This window comes from Mycteria americana, chromosome 12, assembly GCF_035582795.1.
Source record: "Mycteria americana isolate JAX WOST 10 ecotype Jacksonville Zoo and Gardens chromosome 12, USCA_MyAme_1.0, whole genome shotgun sequence".
Taxonomy (NCBI): domain Eukaryota; kingdom Metazoa; phylum Chordata; class Aves; order Ciconiiformes; family Ciconiidae; genus Mycteria; species Mycteria americana.
In genome coordinates, this window is record NC_134376.1 from 19902974 (window position 1) to 19918743 (window position 15770).

A 15770-nucleotide genomic window follows, 5' to 3' on the forward strand; every position below is an offset into this window, starting at 1 on the left:
TGTTCCTAGTAGTGTCCACTAATTGTGAACACCAGAAATGGGTCAAACCAGAGGGCTGTCTGTCCTGAATGTCTTTCTCCCTGGTCACCAGTAACAAGGGGAAGACAGAAAAGAGATTAAAAAAAAACCCCCACCCCAAAAAACCCCACCAAGCAAAAGGGTACAATAAAAAGGGTATCATATATCTTGGTTTTTATTTTTTTCCCCTAGCTTTTTTTTCCTTCACAGCTTAAGATAAGCAGGAACTTAGATGTAGAGGTTGTATTCAGGCCATCATGTTTTTTATAGCCACTACCAGAAAAACTTTTTCACCCTGAGGACAGTCAGGCAAGGGAACAGGTTGCCCAGAGAGGTTGTGCAGTGTCTGTCTTCAGAGCTTTCCAAGACAAAACTGAATAAAGCCCAGAGGAAGCTGGTCTGATCTAGCTCATCCTGCTTTGAGCAGGAGGTTAGACTCCAGACCTGAAGTTCCTTTCAAGCTGAATTATCTTGTGATCTATGTCATTATCTAATTGCTTTTTGTACACATTTAGGATTTTGGTCTCTGCAATATGCAATGGCAACTTTGGTTTGTTTATGCATTGAGAAAGTGCAAGAATGTTCTTAAACTAGGTTATAAGGAATGAACATTTTAAAAAGCTCAACCAAAACCTTATTAGTAATACTCTTTGATGCTTCCTTTCCATCCAGAGTGAGGACTCATCTCTACCATTTGTGTACTGGGAAAACTGGACTATATGACCAAGTGTGAGCTCTTTCTGTGCACCTTCTCACCTCCGCTATGCTGTGACAAAGGCTTAAAGCTAAGAGAGACCTTCTTTTCCACCTTATGTCAAAGCTGGTACTGAATCCTACCACTTTCTTTTCTCACAGATTACCTAATTTTGTCCTTAATAACCAAAACTTAACACTGTAAAAACAGAAAAAATGAGTCAGAATTAAAGAATGATTAGCAAAGCAAGAAATGGAACAAAGCAAGATGTTGCAGTTAGTGTATGTATTTTTGGTGTGTTGGTTTTTTGTTTGTTTGTTTTTTAATCCTTCAGGACAAAAGCAGCAATATGGCTGCCTCTAAATTTACTTCTTGGCATATGGAAAGCTGTGGAGCCATTAAATAAAATCTTTAGCTGAAAATGTTAACTTGTAATGTTAGTATCAATCAAAAATGTTTGGTTAAAAAGGCCATGCAAGTGTGGGCTCCTTGAGTGTAACTGTACAAGCTCCTGCAAGTGCTGGTTCCTTGAGTGTGGCTGTACCAGGTCCTCTGAGCCCAGATTCTCCAGGAAACCAATGGCTTTCATGTGGCTGTTGCCCAACGCTGCTTCAGCTACAGCCTGCAGAGCTGTGAGCAATTTATGGACACCAATTCCTGAGACAGGGAAAGAAATGAATTATAGCAGATGGATTGTTTATGGTCAGATTACATCCTAGGGTCGATAATGGTGTATGCCTCTCTGCCTTCCTGAGACTGAAGTGCAACCCCCTCCTCTCTGACAAAGCTGGGTGAGGCTGCAGAGGTTCCCAACAGACAGGATGCTGAAATCATCAGGTCATAAAGCTGTCTCTGAGGTTATTCCTTACGATGGTCTTCCTCCCGATTTTTGCTTTACATTGACGTTTTTGGGTGAAAGGCCCATATAAGGCCCCCCAGGGGCCTGGCAGCACGGGAGAAGCACGGACCGGAGCCGACCCCCCTCGGGGCTGTCGCAGCCGTTCGCCACAGGGCGCCAGCCCTCAGTGGACAAAACCCGGCCTTTTTCGCCCGAGAGGCGGGGCCGGCTGGGCTCGTCCGTGGGGCAGGGACTACACGCTCCGGAGCTCGTCCTCGGGAGCGGACGGCTGCAGGCGGGCGGCTGCCGGGCCGCGCCCCCTCAGGGGGAAGGCGACCAGGCCCGCTGCGGGCCCCGCAGCCTTCTGCCGCCTACTTACAGTCGGGGTGCTACTCTCCTACCTGGCCCTTTAAATGCCCTCCCGCCGCTCGCCCCACTCCTTCTCTCAGCCAATGGCTCTGCCGTCCCCACTGACGGACGCGCGGTCTTACCAATGGGAGACGGCCAGGATGAATGACGACGAGGGCCCTTTTCAAGCTTCCCGCCCTCTGCGAGGCTCACCGGACAGGCGGGATATCGAGAGGGCGGGCTGCTCGACGTGATGGGCAGGTGGATCAACCAACGGTAGGGCAGGGCGGGCCCGCCGGCGCTACCTGCGGGCCAGGCAGCCGAGAAGGAACGCCGCGCGGGGCTGTCGAGTGGAGCCTGTCGTCCGCCACCATGTTCCAGGGTCCCGAGGCCGACTCGGCCAAGCCCAGCTCCAGGTGGCGCAGCGGGGGTGTGATTGGCGGTGCGGGAGTGAAGGGGGAAACGGGAAGAGCCGTGTGGCGGCGCAGAGCCTGCGGCGGGGCTTTGTTTGGGGTGAGGGAGAGGTACAGGCTCCGGCTGAGGCGCAGCGCTGAGGGCGGGTGCTCCGGCCGAGGGACGGGAGGCAGAGGGGGTGGGGGGAGAGTGTGCTGCGGCGGAGGCGCGACGCTGAGGGGAGGGAGGCAGAGGGAGGGCTCCGGCTGAGGGACGGGAAGCAGATGGGGGGCTCCGGCTGCAGGGGAGTGGGTCCTTTTCGGCTGCAGTGGGCGGGAACGCCGCCTCCCATCCCTCCGGTAGCCGCTGGGGCAGTAGGTCAGCACAGGGCGGCGGCGCTCGTCGCCTGCCCGGTGACCTTGCTGTACCTCAGTTTATCTTTCCTGCGCCCCGGGGGCTGGGGCTGGGGGGGGAGCGGCGCCGCGCCGCCGCCGGTGCGTGCCGCCTTGGGCTGGGGGCCACGCGTGGGGCATGCGGAGAGAGAGCGGGCAGGGCCGGTCGCCGTGGTGCTGCAGCGCTCGGCGCCTGGTCCCGGCCCGCCGGGGCGGGGGCTGAGCTCCTGCTGGGCGTTACCGAGCTGGAGAGGAGGTCTGGATCCTGAGGGGATTGCCGTGCGGGAAGAAAGGCCTGGCGCTGTGGAGGCCCTCCTTCCCCCATGTTTGTACCTTCTCAAGGAGGGAGGAGGGCCTGGTTACGTTCTGTGAAGCTTTGAGAGGATCCAACGCAAACGCCTGCATAAGCAGATGTTATCTTGTTTTTGCCTTATGAAGCTGAAATATATTGTTATATTTGGACGAGGACATATATCCTCATAACTTGGAGCTGGAGTGATTAATCCATCTGCGAGGTAATCACGTGCTCGGAGGGGAAGGAAGTGTTTCGAAATTGTGTAAGGGTGCTTTAAGTTTGCCTTTTATTCCAGTCGCTCTAAGCTATGACCTGGTTTTAAAAGACTTCTGACAGTGCTCTGCCCTTAATATAGTCTCTGAGAAGCTTTTGTTCTCATGGTAATTTTGAAACCATATTTAACTCATAAATTGGGTTTCTGGGTAGAATCTGGAGTGCAGACCATTGTAACTTTTTAGTTAACAGCAAGCAAAGGTGGTCTTGTTACAGCTTCTGGCATTGTGGCAGAGTGTTTTTTCATCGTGCCTGAGAACACACTATAGTAATACACACAACTATATAAACAGACCCAGCATAGCAAGTATGCATACTGCAGCACTGCAATACGTTACATTATTGGATTTCACAGAGTGGTCCCTGAGATGGTGACTATTGACATAAAGCCCTGCGCTGTCAAAAGCAAAAAGTACTTGGTTTAAGGACACTTTTTCCAGAGCTTATTCTATTCATTCCCTAAACAAAACTTTATTTGATGATAATGCAAATCCTTTTGCAGTTCTTGATGTGGAGAAGTTTCTATAATTAAAACGGAACTTAATTCAAAATCCTTGCAGGAACCACCAACAGCTGTGGAAGTGGGAAAAAATAAGTCTTCCTAATATGAAAATCTTTGCAAGGAAATTATAAACAAATGCTTTGCATTTTGAGAACTGCATAATACAGAGTTGTTACTGTTAGAAATAAATTATGCTAAAAATATTTTAAATGAAAGCTTCCACTTAAATAATTGTCCAGTGAGATGTATGTCTAGTGATCCAGATAATGTGTGCAGTGATATAGCGAACAGCTAGTTTGCTGAATGTTTTGGCAGTTTAACTGCCTAGTTTTATTTTATTAAACTTTAATAATGACACTTTGTATTTTTAAGGAAGTTTTGCTTTTCCGAAATAAAAAGAGGAATTGCATGTCTAAGAGTTGCTGTTGCTGTGAAAGCAAAGCAGGACAGAATTGTATCATTCTACTGTTGGTGCACACTGTAAAGATGCGTTGCTTTTTATGTGTTCTCAGTTCATCCAGTATCTGAGCAGTTTCGCAACTGCTGTGTAGAGCTGAAAAATGTTAAATGTAGCCATCTTGGAAGTGTGATGCATATGTTCCCCTCCTCCCCATCAGTGTTTTTGCAGAATATTGCAGTGCTTTCAGGTCAAGAGCATAACTGACTTAGCAAAGCTTGCTGTTTGTTTATGAGTGAGCTATTTAATGAGCCGTGAGTTTGTATTGATCCAACAGCAGGAGTGCCCCCACTAACTTTTTGGTTTTTGCTTTAGAGCCTGGTGTTCCAAACCTTAACACCTGCTTTCTGCTAGTTACCTTACTGATGATCCCTTACGTTTTACTTGCTTTATTAGAACTGTCTGAAAACTGGTAGGACTTCAGTGTTTAACTTTCAGGCAGAATTAAAAAAAAAAAAATCTATTTATATAGCCAGTGCCTTGAAGTAATAGTTAAGTCTTGGCACCTCTTCCACAGGTCGGCTGAAGGGTTTAATGAGGAAAGGAGATTCAAATTCAAGTGTATTACAATGTAGGAAAAAAAGACCACAAGAACCAATTAAACTTCTTCAAGCCTGCCAGAAGAGAACAAAGCAATTAGTAGAGGCTTTTAAACTTACAGGGTAGGGTTCTTAATTTAGCTGTTCTAGATGAATTGAAAAACTTCTGGTCTACTGGAGAGGAGGGGGAGAAGAGGCAGATTTAGATTGCATAGAAAACAAAGGGTTTTTTTTTCCTTACTGTTTAAAAGAATAAAACATCACCTTCCTTTCCCCCATCCCCAAAGGAATAAAGAAGATCTAACTTATCTGGCTGCAAGACACAAAAATATCTCTGTGTAAACTGGCATAATACCAGTATAAGCTAAAATGACTATAAAGTTGTCCTTTATAAACTAAATTTTATATTTATTTTATTTTTATTTTATTAATTATTCTATATAATTAATCTAATATAATTAACAATATTAATTAATAATAATTAATATAATATATTAATAATATATAAAAATATATAAACTAAAATTGCTCTAAAGTGTATGTTGAATTTCCTTGTACTCTGTTGAAGCAGTTCACACTGGCTTATCAAGTTTAGCATGCTGTTTTCCTTCGGCAGGATTCACGGGCTAAATCTTATTTTCCTATTTGGTGTGGGAGACTTGCACATCTCACTCTGATCTAGAACCAAGTGACAAGGGAGTACAAGGAGGTCAGCAATGCTCTAGAGGCTACACAGCAAGAAAATAGCTTTGTATTCTCCCCAGTTTTTGGCTGAAGTGAAGGAGCACAAAACCCCGTCCTATTTGCTGTCGTAAGCTGGAAGGCCTTGTTGCTGTACTTCAGTATTATTTTTGATAATTCCTGTGAATGACTTAGTTATCTGACTTTGCATTAGTTAAAATTTTATGGACCTGGTGTCGCAGTCACTTGAAAGGTTATGGAATGTTTGGAAGGTTCCTAGCAATTGGAAGTTTCTGAAATTGAGGAGGCAAATCCGCTTTGTGTGTGTAGAGTCAAGGGTGATGCTGGCAGAAAAGGTCACCTATTATGCTGATTTCAAAGTGTCTTGTAAGCACCTCAAGTGGTGCCTCTGACTTATTCATTGCAACAGTAGGATTTTCTTCAGTATATATTGAGCTGAAAATGGGAGGACAATATAAGATTAACCAGTGTTGGATTTCTTTTGGTGCTTAATTAAATTTGTTAACTGAATAATCAAGACTTTTAATCTTAAAATGGGGTTTCTCTAGAATTTTTTTCTGCAATGGATCTTAAATCCAGTTGCAGGAATGAGAAGTAATTTGATTCTTATGACTGGTTGTTTTTCTTAAACCAAAAAAATCTGAATATAGTTATTTTGTTATTCCCTCCTACGCTTGTAGGCATGTGTTAAGAAAACAGCACGGTAAATGGAATGAATCTATAATGTAAGAAACTCCATCCGTATAAACTATGTTTCTCTTCCTTTCAATCTCTTTGATGGTATACTTAGATTAATATACTTAGAACTCAAGAAAGACTAGGTGCATTAAAAAAAAAATCTGAAAAGAATGGGTAAAGTCAGAAATTGCTTAAATTACATGAGGGATACTAGCAGACCTGCTTTTTTAACAAGAGTGCCTTCCCAAACTCCTCTAGTTTTTTTGGTTTGTTTTTTTTTTTAATTGTTCCCTTTTTTCTTCCTTCCATCTCCCAAGTTTAAATGCCTAAACTGCCTCATGGTTTCCGTACCATTGTGGGTGATTGAAATACATAATTTGCCTATACAATGTCTGTTTTAATAGCAGTTTTGGATCTCCTAAGATATGTGGAAAGCCTATAGCATAGTTGGATCTGTAGTCTGTTGGACGCTAAACTGTAAATAAACCTTCTGCTCAGATATGATCTTACCTGTGCAGTGGATAAGACAGTTGTCCTGTCTACTGAAATTCTAGTTACTCCCTCAGGCTAAAGGGTTCGTTAAATCCACAGTTGTACTAAGGATTAAAATATTGAAATTGTCCGGTAAAGACAGTCTCTTTGAGGCTGGTTCTGACTATATAAACTACTCCCAGTCTAAAAGAGGAACTTTTTTCCTCTTTCCTCCCAAAGAGAATATAACTGCTTTCTGCATCCTGAGGTCCGAAATGCTGACAAAGCTCATTTTCTGACAGGGCAGCCCAATATCTCTGCTTTTGTGAAATTAAATCTTAGAGTTAAATTGGAGTAGATCTTGGCTCCCAGAGGAACCCTTTTTTATGCCTGGCAGATAATCTAACCTGAAATGGCTTGCTTCTGTCACAGATCTGTGGAGGTGATGTGTTGTATTAATTCACTGACGTTTGAATTTTGGTCAGGTAGAGTGGGATAAAGATCTTGCAATTTGTAATTGTTACCTTTGTATAAAAGTAAAGGTTAGTTTAGGTCCCAGATCAAGTATTCAGGTTAGAAGAGGTATAATTTGCCTATTACTTTTGCTCAGTTGCTAAAATTGTGGGTAACTGGTTAAAGTAGACATAACTGTAAGGATTATTTTTGATACCTAGGTATTCATTGCTTTCCCATGCTTTTTCTGTTAATTTTCCAATTAATTCCACTGATTCTATTCCCTTGTAGTGGTTCAGTTCCTTTTCAGGACAGGACCTGAAGCCCTGTTGAGCAAGGCATAAGTATTAACTGTGGACTTATTACTTAAGGACAAGCATGACTTTTGGTAGGTTTTCAAGAAGTCAGTCCATTTCTATTTAACCTTCAATTTTTAGGAGAATCCGTTCGATATACCTCTGGTGTAGAGCTTTGGTTGTAATGGATTTACATCTTGACCACTGAAAACCTGGCTACTTGGCATTCCACCTTTCCATTCTAAACTCTACAGCAGCTAATATGATAACTGCTGGTTGAAACTAGCAAATTTTTTAGTAGTTACAAAATGTCTCCTTTTATTTAAAAGTCAATGGGTTTCAATTGTATCACACATGCGAAGCTGGTGTGTGCAGTTTAGCAGTGTTGTGGTTTAACCCTGGCTGGCAACTAAGCCCCGCACAGCTGCTCACTTGCTCCCCCCAGGTGGGATGGGGAGAGAATCTGAAGAGTAAAAGTGAGAAAACTCGTGGGTTGAGATAAGAACAGTTTCATAGGTAAAGCAAAAGCCACGCATGCAAGCAAAGCAAAGCAAGGAATTCATTCACTATTTCCTGTCAGCAGGCAGGTGTTCAGCCATCTCCAGGAAAGCAGGGCTCTGTCACGCATAACGGTTACTTGGGAAGACAAACGCCATCACCCCAAATGTCCCCCCTTTCCTTCCTTCTTCCCCAGCTTTATATGCTGAACATGACATCGTATGGTATGGAATATCCCTTTGGTCAGTTGGGGTCAGCTGTCCCAGCCGTGTCCCCTCCCAGCTTCTTGTGCACCCCCAGCCTCCTCGCTGGTGGGGTGGGGTGAGAGGCAGAAAAGGCCTTGACTCTGTGTCAGCACTGCTCAGCAGGAACTAAAACATCCCTGGGTTATCAACACTGTTTTCAGCACAAATCCAACACACAGCCCCATACTAGCGACTATGAAGAAAACTAGCTCTATCCCAGCCAAAACCAGCACAAGCAAAAAGTCTGATTCTGTAATGGTTATTTTTAAAATACTACCCAGAGTCCTATGTCTTCTCTTAATCTCCTGTTGCTTCTGGAACACCACAGATAGCATAGCCCTTTGTTCTGGTGGCACTGTTATGACCATTCCAAGTAATCGTGAATAACAAAATGATCAAGTTGACTGACTAGGAGGCTGGCAATATTTGTGCTGAACTTGAGAATATTTTATTAGAACATATCTTGAAAAGTAGATAATTACCTGAAGTAAGTTCAAATCAGAATCAGAATTCATAACATACAAGAGAGAATGGGGAGGGGACATCAAATATGTTGAATGCTATAAATTTCAAACAAACTGTTGTCTCTTGCTTCTCTCATTCTGCGATGTAGGGTACTGAAGCCCCCTGGAGGAGGTTCTAGTGATCTCTTTGGGAGTACAGAAGAAGTTTCTTCTTCAAGCAGGCCACACCGAATGGCATCCAATATCTTTGGAGCATCAGAAGAACCTCAAAACATTCCAAAAAGAACAAACCCTCCAGGTAAGAACAGCTACCTCCTTCAGCGCGATTGGGCTCTGCATTGCAGCACAGAACTGGTTTCGTATTCCTAAAGTGGAACACTGTGATCTGTCTGTCTTTTTATGTTGCATTTTTACAAATTGAGCGTGCTTGAACAATAAATCTATTCGGATTTCTGAATATATGAATATTTCAGTGATCTGCATGTTCACAGACTTTTTAGCACGTCATCCAAGTCTAATTCTTTCTGAGTTGAGGTCTAGGAAGTGGTGAAAGGAAACTGCTTCTATTCTAGAGCTGTGTCATCAGTTAGCTGCAGTGAGTACGGCTGTGAATCTGAGATCCTCTAGTGAATTCTTGTAAAAAAAGATTTCAACTACTATCTTCAGGTAAGCAAAAGCAAGTCTCTAGGCAGTAGGGTTCTAAAGTCTTTGAATTCTTATATCTTTTTTTATTTTTTAATATAGTGTGGTAAAACCAAGTCATCTAGAAAAAAAAAAAATCTAACAACTGCCTTGCAGGGGGAAAAGAAAGTGGTATTTTTGAGGATTCTAGTTCTGCTCAGCCTCGTCCACGCATGAATCCACCTGGTGGGAAGACAAGTGATATCTTTGGGTCTCCTGTATCTACCAGTGTTGTGCGAGCACACCCAAACAAGCCTAAGGTATTTGTACTTCTTTCGCTGTCAAACCGAGAAGCTAGCAGCTCAGTGAGTCGTCTTACAGTCTTGCAGTGCTTGTATTCTTTTTAAGATCACAGACCTAAATTATGCATAGGGTAACTTCAAAGTAGACAGTTATTCCCGAAGTCTAGTTTTGATAGCTTGTTATCTTTGGTATATCAGATCTCAGAATGCTCTGTAGTTTGCAGTAAAACTATTAATTAGACTGCGGATATGTGTTCAAAAAAAAAAAACCAAAACCAAAAACAGAAAAGAAAAAAAAAGTGCTTCTGAAGCCTTTTGTCTTCCTTGTGAGGTGTGGCTGGAGTTCTTGGCACACAGCCAAGAGGCATTTAAGCTAGATAAGGAGAAGATATCTTTCTTTGTTCTGCAATTTGGCAGAGGTGATCTTGATACCAATTCCGGAAAGTCGGTGAACACCAGTGAGCTACAGTCATAAAACTTCCATGTGGCCTGGCTGTGCTCTTCACCTCTGTTAAATATATGTATCTACATTCAACATGAAAGCACTTTAGCAGGAGATTAAGCTTAAGTGATTAATGACAGTGAAAAAGCTAACTCAAGATCAGCTTTGAGTGTCAGGTCCAGCATGCACTTGATTTTCTGATGTCAGACAAAAGTGTGTCTTGCTGTGTCAGTTGTTATTTTTTCATCTTAAAGCTGGGATGTGTAATAGTTGGAGATGCTTGTAGTTATGACCAAATCTGGCTTTAGGAAAAAGGAGGATACGTTGCCAATTACTTTATTTCTGTATTTAAATGCTCTATATTTGGATTTACAACCTGCTGCCTTACTCTAAGTAGACACTATTAAGTGAGTAGCTACTATGTTGGCAATGCTTCTGACATGTCAGATAGCATGGGAACCTAACATCCCATGAAACACAGCTCATTGTGCTGAAAAAGTAGCAGGAGTCTCATTTTTCCTGGAACCTTAGGAAGAAAAGATTAGTCCAATTTAACTTTTTTTTTTTTTCCTTTTTTCCCCCTTAAATTTGAAGGTGCTGGGAGTGTGGTTTTTGCCTATTTTTTTGTGCAGACTCTGCAGTGTATTCTGGGGGATTTGGGTCATACAAAAGGAGGAGAGAAAAAAAAGACTGGCAGCTAGGTTTTGTCAGGAGTAGTGCTGTTGGTGTAGGAAAGGGCTTTGTTTTGTTCCTCTGTACCTCTTTATTGGGCTGGTCTCTGATTCTTTTTAGTTGCTTTTTTACAAATGTAAAATTAATTCCTGTGAATCCCTGACTAAATGGAGGACAACACTTCGAAAATTCCTATGTCTTTAATTAGAGCATTGGAATTGTGGGAAATGCTGGGATGGAAAGGAGATAGCATATTTGTAAAAATTATTGCAAGTTGAATTTCATGGGTGGGAAACATGCAAGCTTTTCTGAAGTATTGCTGTGTATTTCTGACAATCAATTGGGATTGTTGGGGAAATGGTCTTAAAAGGTTTTGTTAATTACCTGAGTGTTCAGGTCACTATGGATACTCACTGACGACAGTAATTGCTCCATATAAATAGGGTGTTCAAGGGCTGCTTGTTATTCTAGTTGTGAATACCAACTTCTCCTGGGTGGTAGTGGGTGCTTGACAAGAATGGCAATTCCAGACCTTTGGACTGAACTGTTTATCATAGACAAAGTTTTAAGCCTCTAATGAACACATGTAGCATCTTCATCTGTGTTTCAGTGAATTGTCTGAGATGTGCACCTTGACATAACGTAGGAGTTACCTTCTACCACTGCTTTTGGGATTATGTAGCGGTGGAGGGGATGCAGGGCTGCACACAGTGTCTGCAGCTGTTGGCTTTTACCATGATAAATGTATAAACTTGGATCAGAAACAAAGCAAAACTTTCTGAAAGATTTTGTTGACAGAGTTACTGTTTGAGAACGATAATATACTAAGATAGTTTTTGGTTTCTTTGCAGGATCACATTGTCTTGAAAGAAGAGGAAACACCAAAGAAGCTAGAAGGTCAGCAAGAGAAATTCCTTTCTCTGTTCTCTTTGAGAAGATAAGCTCTGAGGAACAGTTTCTTATGCTTCCTCTTAAAACTATAAGACTAAGTCTGGTGTTTAGGATAATATAACTGAGAAGCTTTCTTTCTGTTAGTCAGAAATTTAATCACTTGACTTCAGGGAAACTGTTCGTTTCCTCTTATTGAGAAGTCCACAGGCATAAGTCTTGATCCTGTGTGCGTGTGTGTATATATTTTGCTTGATACCATATGTGTATAGATATATATGGAATCTGTATATATAGAAAAACATCCTATCAGATTGCTTCTTCCTCCATCTCCTTCAAGTGTATAATCTTGGTCTTCTGTAGTTTTAAATAACAAATAGCTGACTGACAAAATGTATTATTGCTCAGCTAGTTATTGTTAAAGAATGATGGGAATGCTGCTTTCAAGCTCAGTATGAAAGGATTCATTGGTATGTTGCATCTCTTAATTGCCTGAAACTGCCAAAATAATTCTGAAGGTATATTGCTTAGCCTACATAACTTTGTTACAAAGATTGTGAAAGAAGAGAGGAATTGTTGTGAAAAGATAAATTCTTGCTCAGCACCTGTTTCCTTCAGGAAAAATGAACAGATATAGAGAAACCTTAGTGTGCTATGGAGGGGAGACATGGGAAATAATGCAGCCTACAAAAGATGAGGCACTTTGTGCCCTACAGGATAGCAAGTTGATCTAATCCCTTTTCTTTTTATTCAGCTACAGAAAATATCAAACCACAGCTGGAAGATGGAGGCGAGAAAAAAGATCTGGGCAAAGAGGAGCGATGCAAGGAACCAGAACCCAAGATAGACAATCACGAGCCCCGATTAGGGCCAAGGCCACGCTCACACAACAAAGTTCTCAATCCCCCCGGGGGGAAATCCAGTATTGCGTTCTATTAGGGTCATCTGTTCACTTTCACTAATGGAGTCTGCACAGAAACTCTTGTCTGTGGTTGCGAGGTCAGTTTATAGACTATTGTTTGTGGATAGATTCTTAGGCAGATGGATGAGGGTTATACTAAAGTGTGTAGGAAGGATAACCTGATGATTTGGGGAGGGAGGGCTGGGGAGGGAAAGGGTGCCCTGTGGAAGATGTGAGTATTGGACTGGTTGGGTGGCAGAGGGGGACATTAGTGTAACTTTGTGAAAGATCAGTGCTACTTTGTGGTGAGTTCATCAGACTGTTAAGTTCTTAGCTAGCTAGTGGCTCAGGACACTTGTGGAGTCAGGCTTATCCATACAGTCAACATGTAAAACATTGTGAATGGGTAAGGACCTGGAGGTGGCATCTGAAAGATCCTGAAGCACAGCAGGTAGGCTATGCTTTTCCTAGGCAATAGGATGCAGCTTCACAGTGTGAGCTGACTTGCAGTCACTTTAATTTAAATATGTCCCACTGGAACAAGTAGTGCTACCATGGTTTTGAGTGTCTTCAGTCTTCGGTTCTCTCTTTCTCCTTTCTTGCTTTGCAGCACATGATTGCTGATACAAGGACAAAACATGCTGAAAGCTTCTTTTATACTCATAAACCATGGTATGTTAATAAATATTGTGGCCTTCCCCTCCCCAGAGTATTCAGGCCTTTCTGACGCCTTCAGTAATCTGCTGATTACTACGACTAGCTCCTGACAAGTGATAATATCACTCCAACATACTGTTTCATGTAGGTGCTTCTAGAAGACTTTTATTTAAAGTATCCTGGTTGAGTGCTTGCACATTTTCTGGTAAAGACATGGGTGCAAACAATAGCTTTATGGTACTCTTTGAACAGAAGCAATTTACAAGTGTACCATTACCGTGGAGGATATACTGAGGTGTCCAGCCAGCTAGCTTGGACCCAACCTGTATAGAAATGCCTTAGCTTCTGCAAAGATTTTTACTTTGTACCCTGCAGAAACCAGGACTGTTCTGCTGTCTTCACCACAGTGCATTTTTTTGTTTGTCTGTGCTGACTCTGTTAGTGAATTCTCTTGTCTTTGGTCAGCCTTACGTTTGCCTTTGACTGCCTCAGATTTTTGTTGGTAAGGTTGGGAGAACTACGTGGATTCTCCCCAAACCACAGTTGTAGTTGTTTTGAGACATGCTGTAGACTATCCTAGTTGGAGAAACAAAGACTTTAGCAATACAAGCCTTTTGGTTGTGCTGGCTATCTTAAATCATGTTTGGAAGATGTGCATGTTTTGCACAAGCATTTGTTGGGGAGGGTAGCTCCCATCATTTGTTCTCTGAATGGACTTTCTGATCATATCCAGAGCTTTGATATATGAATCTTAACATTAGGTGCTTACTGTTCAATGTATTTAATAGCAACTTTTTAAATCTGACATATCGAAACAGGAGTTGTTCAGGTACACCAAAGAACAAGTGGCCTTATCTGCATATATCCACTGCTGTTCTAGCCCAGGTTCCCTGGGAACTGCTGCTGTTGAGAGGGGACTCTCTGGGCCACGTGCTAAAACACTCTGATTATAGTGTGTACTAGACTGCTCAGTTCAGTTGATGTCCGAAGTGGTGGATGACTGCATGAGGACTTTTCAAATAGTGAAATACGTGGGGCAGTGCTGAGAGTGGAAATAGCCATGGAAAGTAGGGATTTCAATGCCTTTGTACCTTTTGGATAGATTTGGAGCTCCCTATTATTTGCCCCCCTAGGAAAACAAGAGAGTGATTCTAATTGCAGCCCTGTAACAGATTTATGTTACTTCCAACATGTATTTCCTAGCAGCTATTCTTGAGCCTGTGCTGTGTAGCCTCCGGCTGAGTCTCAGACATATCTCTCTGTTTCAATTCCTTGTTCCAGTACTTGACAGGGTTTTAAGAGGCTACCATGTGGAAGAGTCAACCAGAGGCTGCTTTCTGCATTGAAGGGTCTGGTGTAATTGACGCTGTCTGTAATACTGAGCTTAGACTCGGCATCTTTTAGTACCTGATGTGCATTGGCTACAGTGCCTGTCTTTTAAACAGCAACTTCCAACTAGGCCTTAAATTAGGTAAACTATGTTCATTTTCTTGCATTTCTTTCTTTGGAATCTAAACCATGTTTTCAACTCATCAAGTAAGACTGATAAGAACATTTCTCCGGGACAGAAGGGGATTGGAAATCAAATGAATAATCATGCAATTGTCAATAAACCTCTGTATTTTGTTACTTCATTGTGTGCTGTAGATGTCTGCTTTTATAAATTAACCGGTAATCTAGTTCACTGTAGATAACACTAGTGAATTTTGTTATCTGAAATTTGAAAAATTGCACAAAATCTTTTTAGGCCTTCTGCAGTGGGGAAGTATGCTTTGGAGATGTGACATCCTGCTCAAGGCTGCTCATGAGACAAGCACCTCTTATCCCTGGGGAATGTGAAGGGATGGTAGCAAGGGTGGGCTGTTCAGGTCAAAGCCTTGTTGTGGGCATTGAACACCAACATTACATGGTGTTCTGTACAACGCAGGGATGCTGTTATGCTCTTGCTCTTCAGCCATATTGTAAATAGACTTAAATATTCAAATATTTTAAATATTTAAGTCTATTTGTAGAATAGTGTAATAATTCCCCATGAGCACAGGATGCTCTTTATGTGGAGAAGTCATACCCCAACTTCTACACTTCCGGTGAGTGCATAAAACTCTCCTTCATGTGCCAAACTGTCTTGGCTGAAAGCATGGCGTTAACTACAACTACAGCAATTCCAGTTCCGGGTGAGTTGGGCATGGTGGCTTCTCAGCCAGGGTGTTCTAAATCTGCTGCATTCATCCCTTAATTCACAGATTGCAATGCCCTACAGAGCCTCTTGGACAGCACTTGTTTCTACAGCGACTTCTGTATTTTGCACTGAGAGTTTTGCCATTTATAGTTCAGAACTCTTCTCTCAAGCATGCACAGTGCTTTGGGTAGGATCTGCTTAGTGTGGGAACTTGTGAATATCCTTGATAGATAACATGTTAGCAACAAAGGATTGTCCTTCCTTTGAAGTGCTGCCAACTAGTAGACTACAATATAGCTTCACTTTGCAACTCTATAAATTACCTCATTGTTTTGCCCCTAAACAGAAGGTTTGTGGTTTCAACACTTAGGATAGAATATTATCCAGGTTACTGTTTCAGTCTTGGAAGGAAAATGATGTATCTGTTATAGTAAGCTTAGCTTGGAAAGTGGTTAAAGGATGACTTGCATGCTTTCTTAAGTCATGTGTACAACATAGCTGCTGCTTAGTTCCTAAATATGTCACCATGCCTGTCCAGTCCAAGAGAATGCT

The 15770-nt window shown here is 42.3% G+C and overlaps 2 protein-coding genes across 2 annotated transcripts in view; both read left to right on the top strand.

Moving 5' to 3' along the window:
• TMEM204 (transmembrane protein 204) overlaps nt 1-15770 on the top strand; it is a 203080-nt gene that overhangs the window by 130930 nt on the left and 56380 nt on the right. The window lies entirely within an intron of this gene.
• Nucleotides 2172-14673, top strand: JPT2 (Jupiter microtubule associated homolog 2). The gene is made up of 5 exons (XM_075515512.1): nt 2172-2314; nt 8706-8854; nt 9355-9497; nt 11445-11490; nt 12236-14673. The coding sequence occupies exons 1-5, from the start codon at nt 2271-2273 to the stop codon at nt 12418-12420; spliced, it is 567 nt and encodes a 188-aa protein (XP_075371627.1). The 5' UTR covers nt 2172-2270; the 3' UTR covers nt 12421-14673.

Bases quoted from the DNA above. Each gene is read 5' to 3' on its own strand.
- JPT2 (XM_075515512.1), top strand. From the start codon at position 2,271: ATGTTCCAGGGTCCCGAGGCCGACTCGGCCAAGCCCAGCTCCAG. The intron at 2,315-8,705 runs GTGGCGCAGCGG...TCTGCGATGTAG, and splicing joins TCGGCCAAGCCCAGCTCCAG to GGTACTGAAGCCCCCTGGAG. The intron at 8,855-9,354 runs GTAAGAACAGCT...ACTGCCTTGCAG, and splicing joins AAAAAGAACAAACCCTCCAG to GGGGAAAAGAAAGTGGTATT.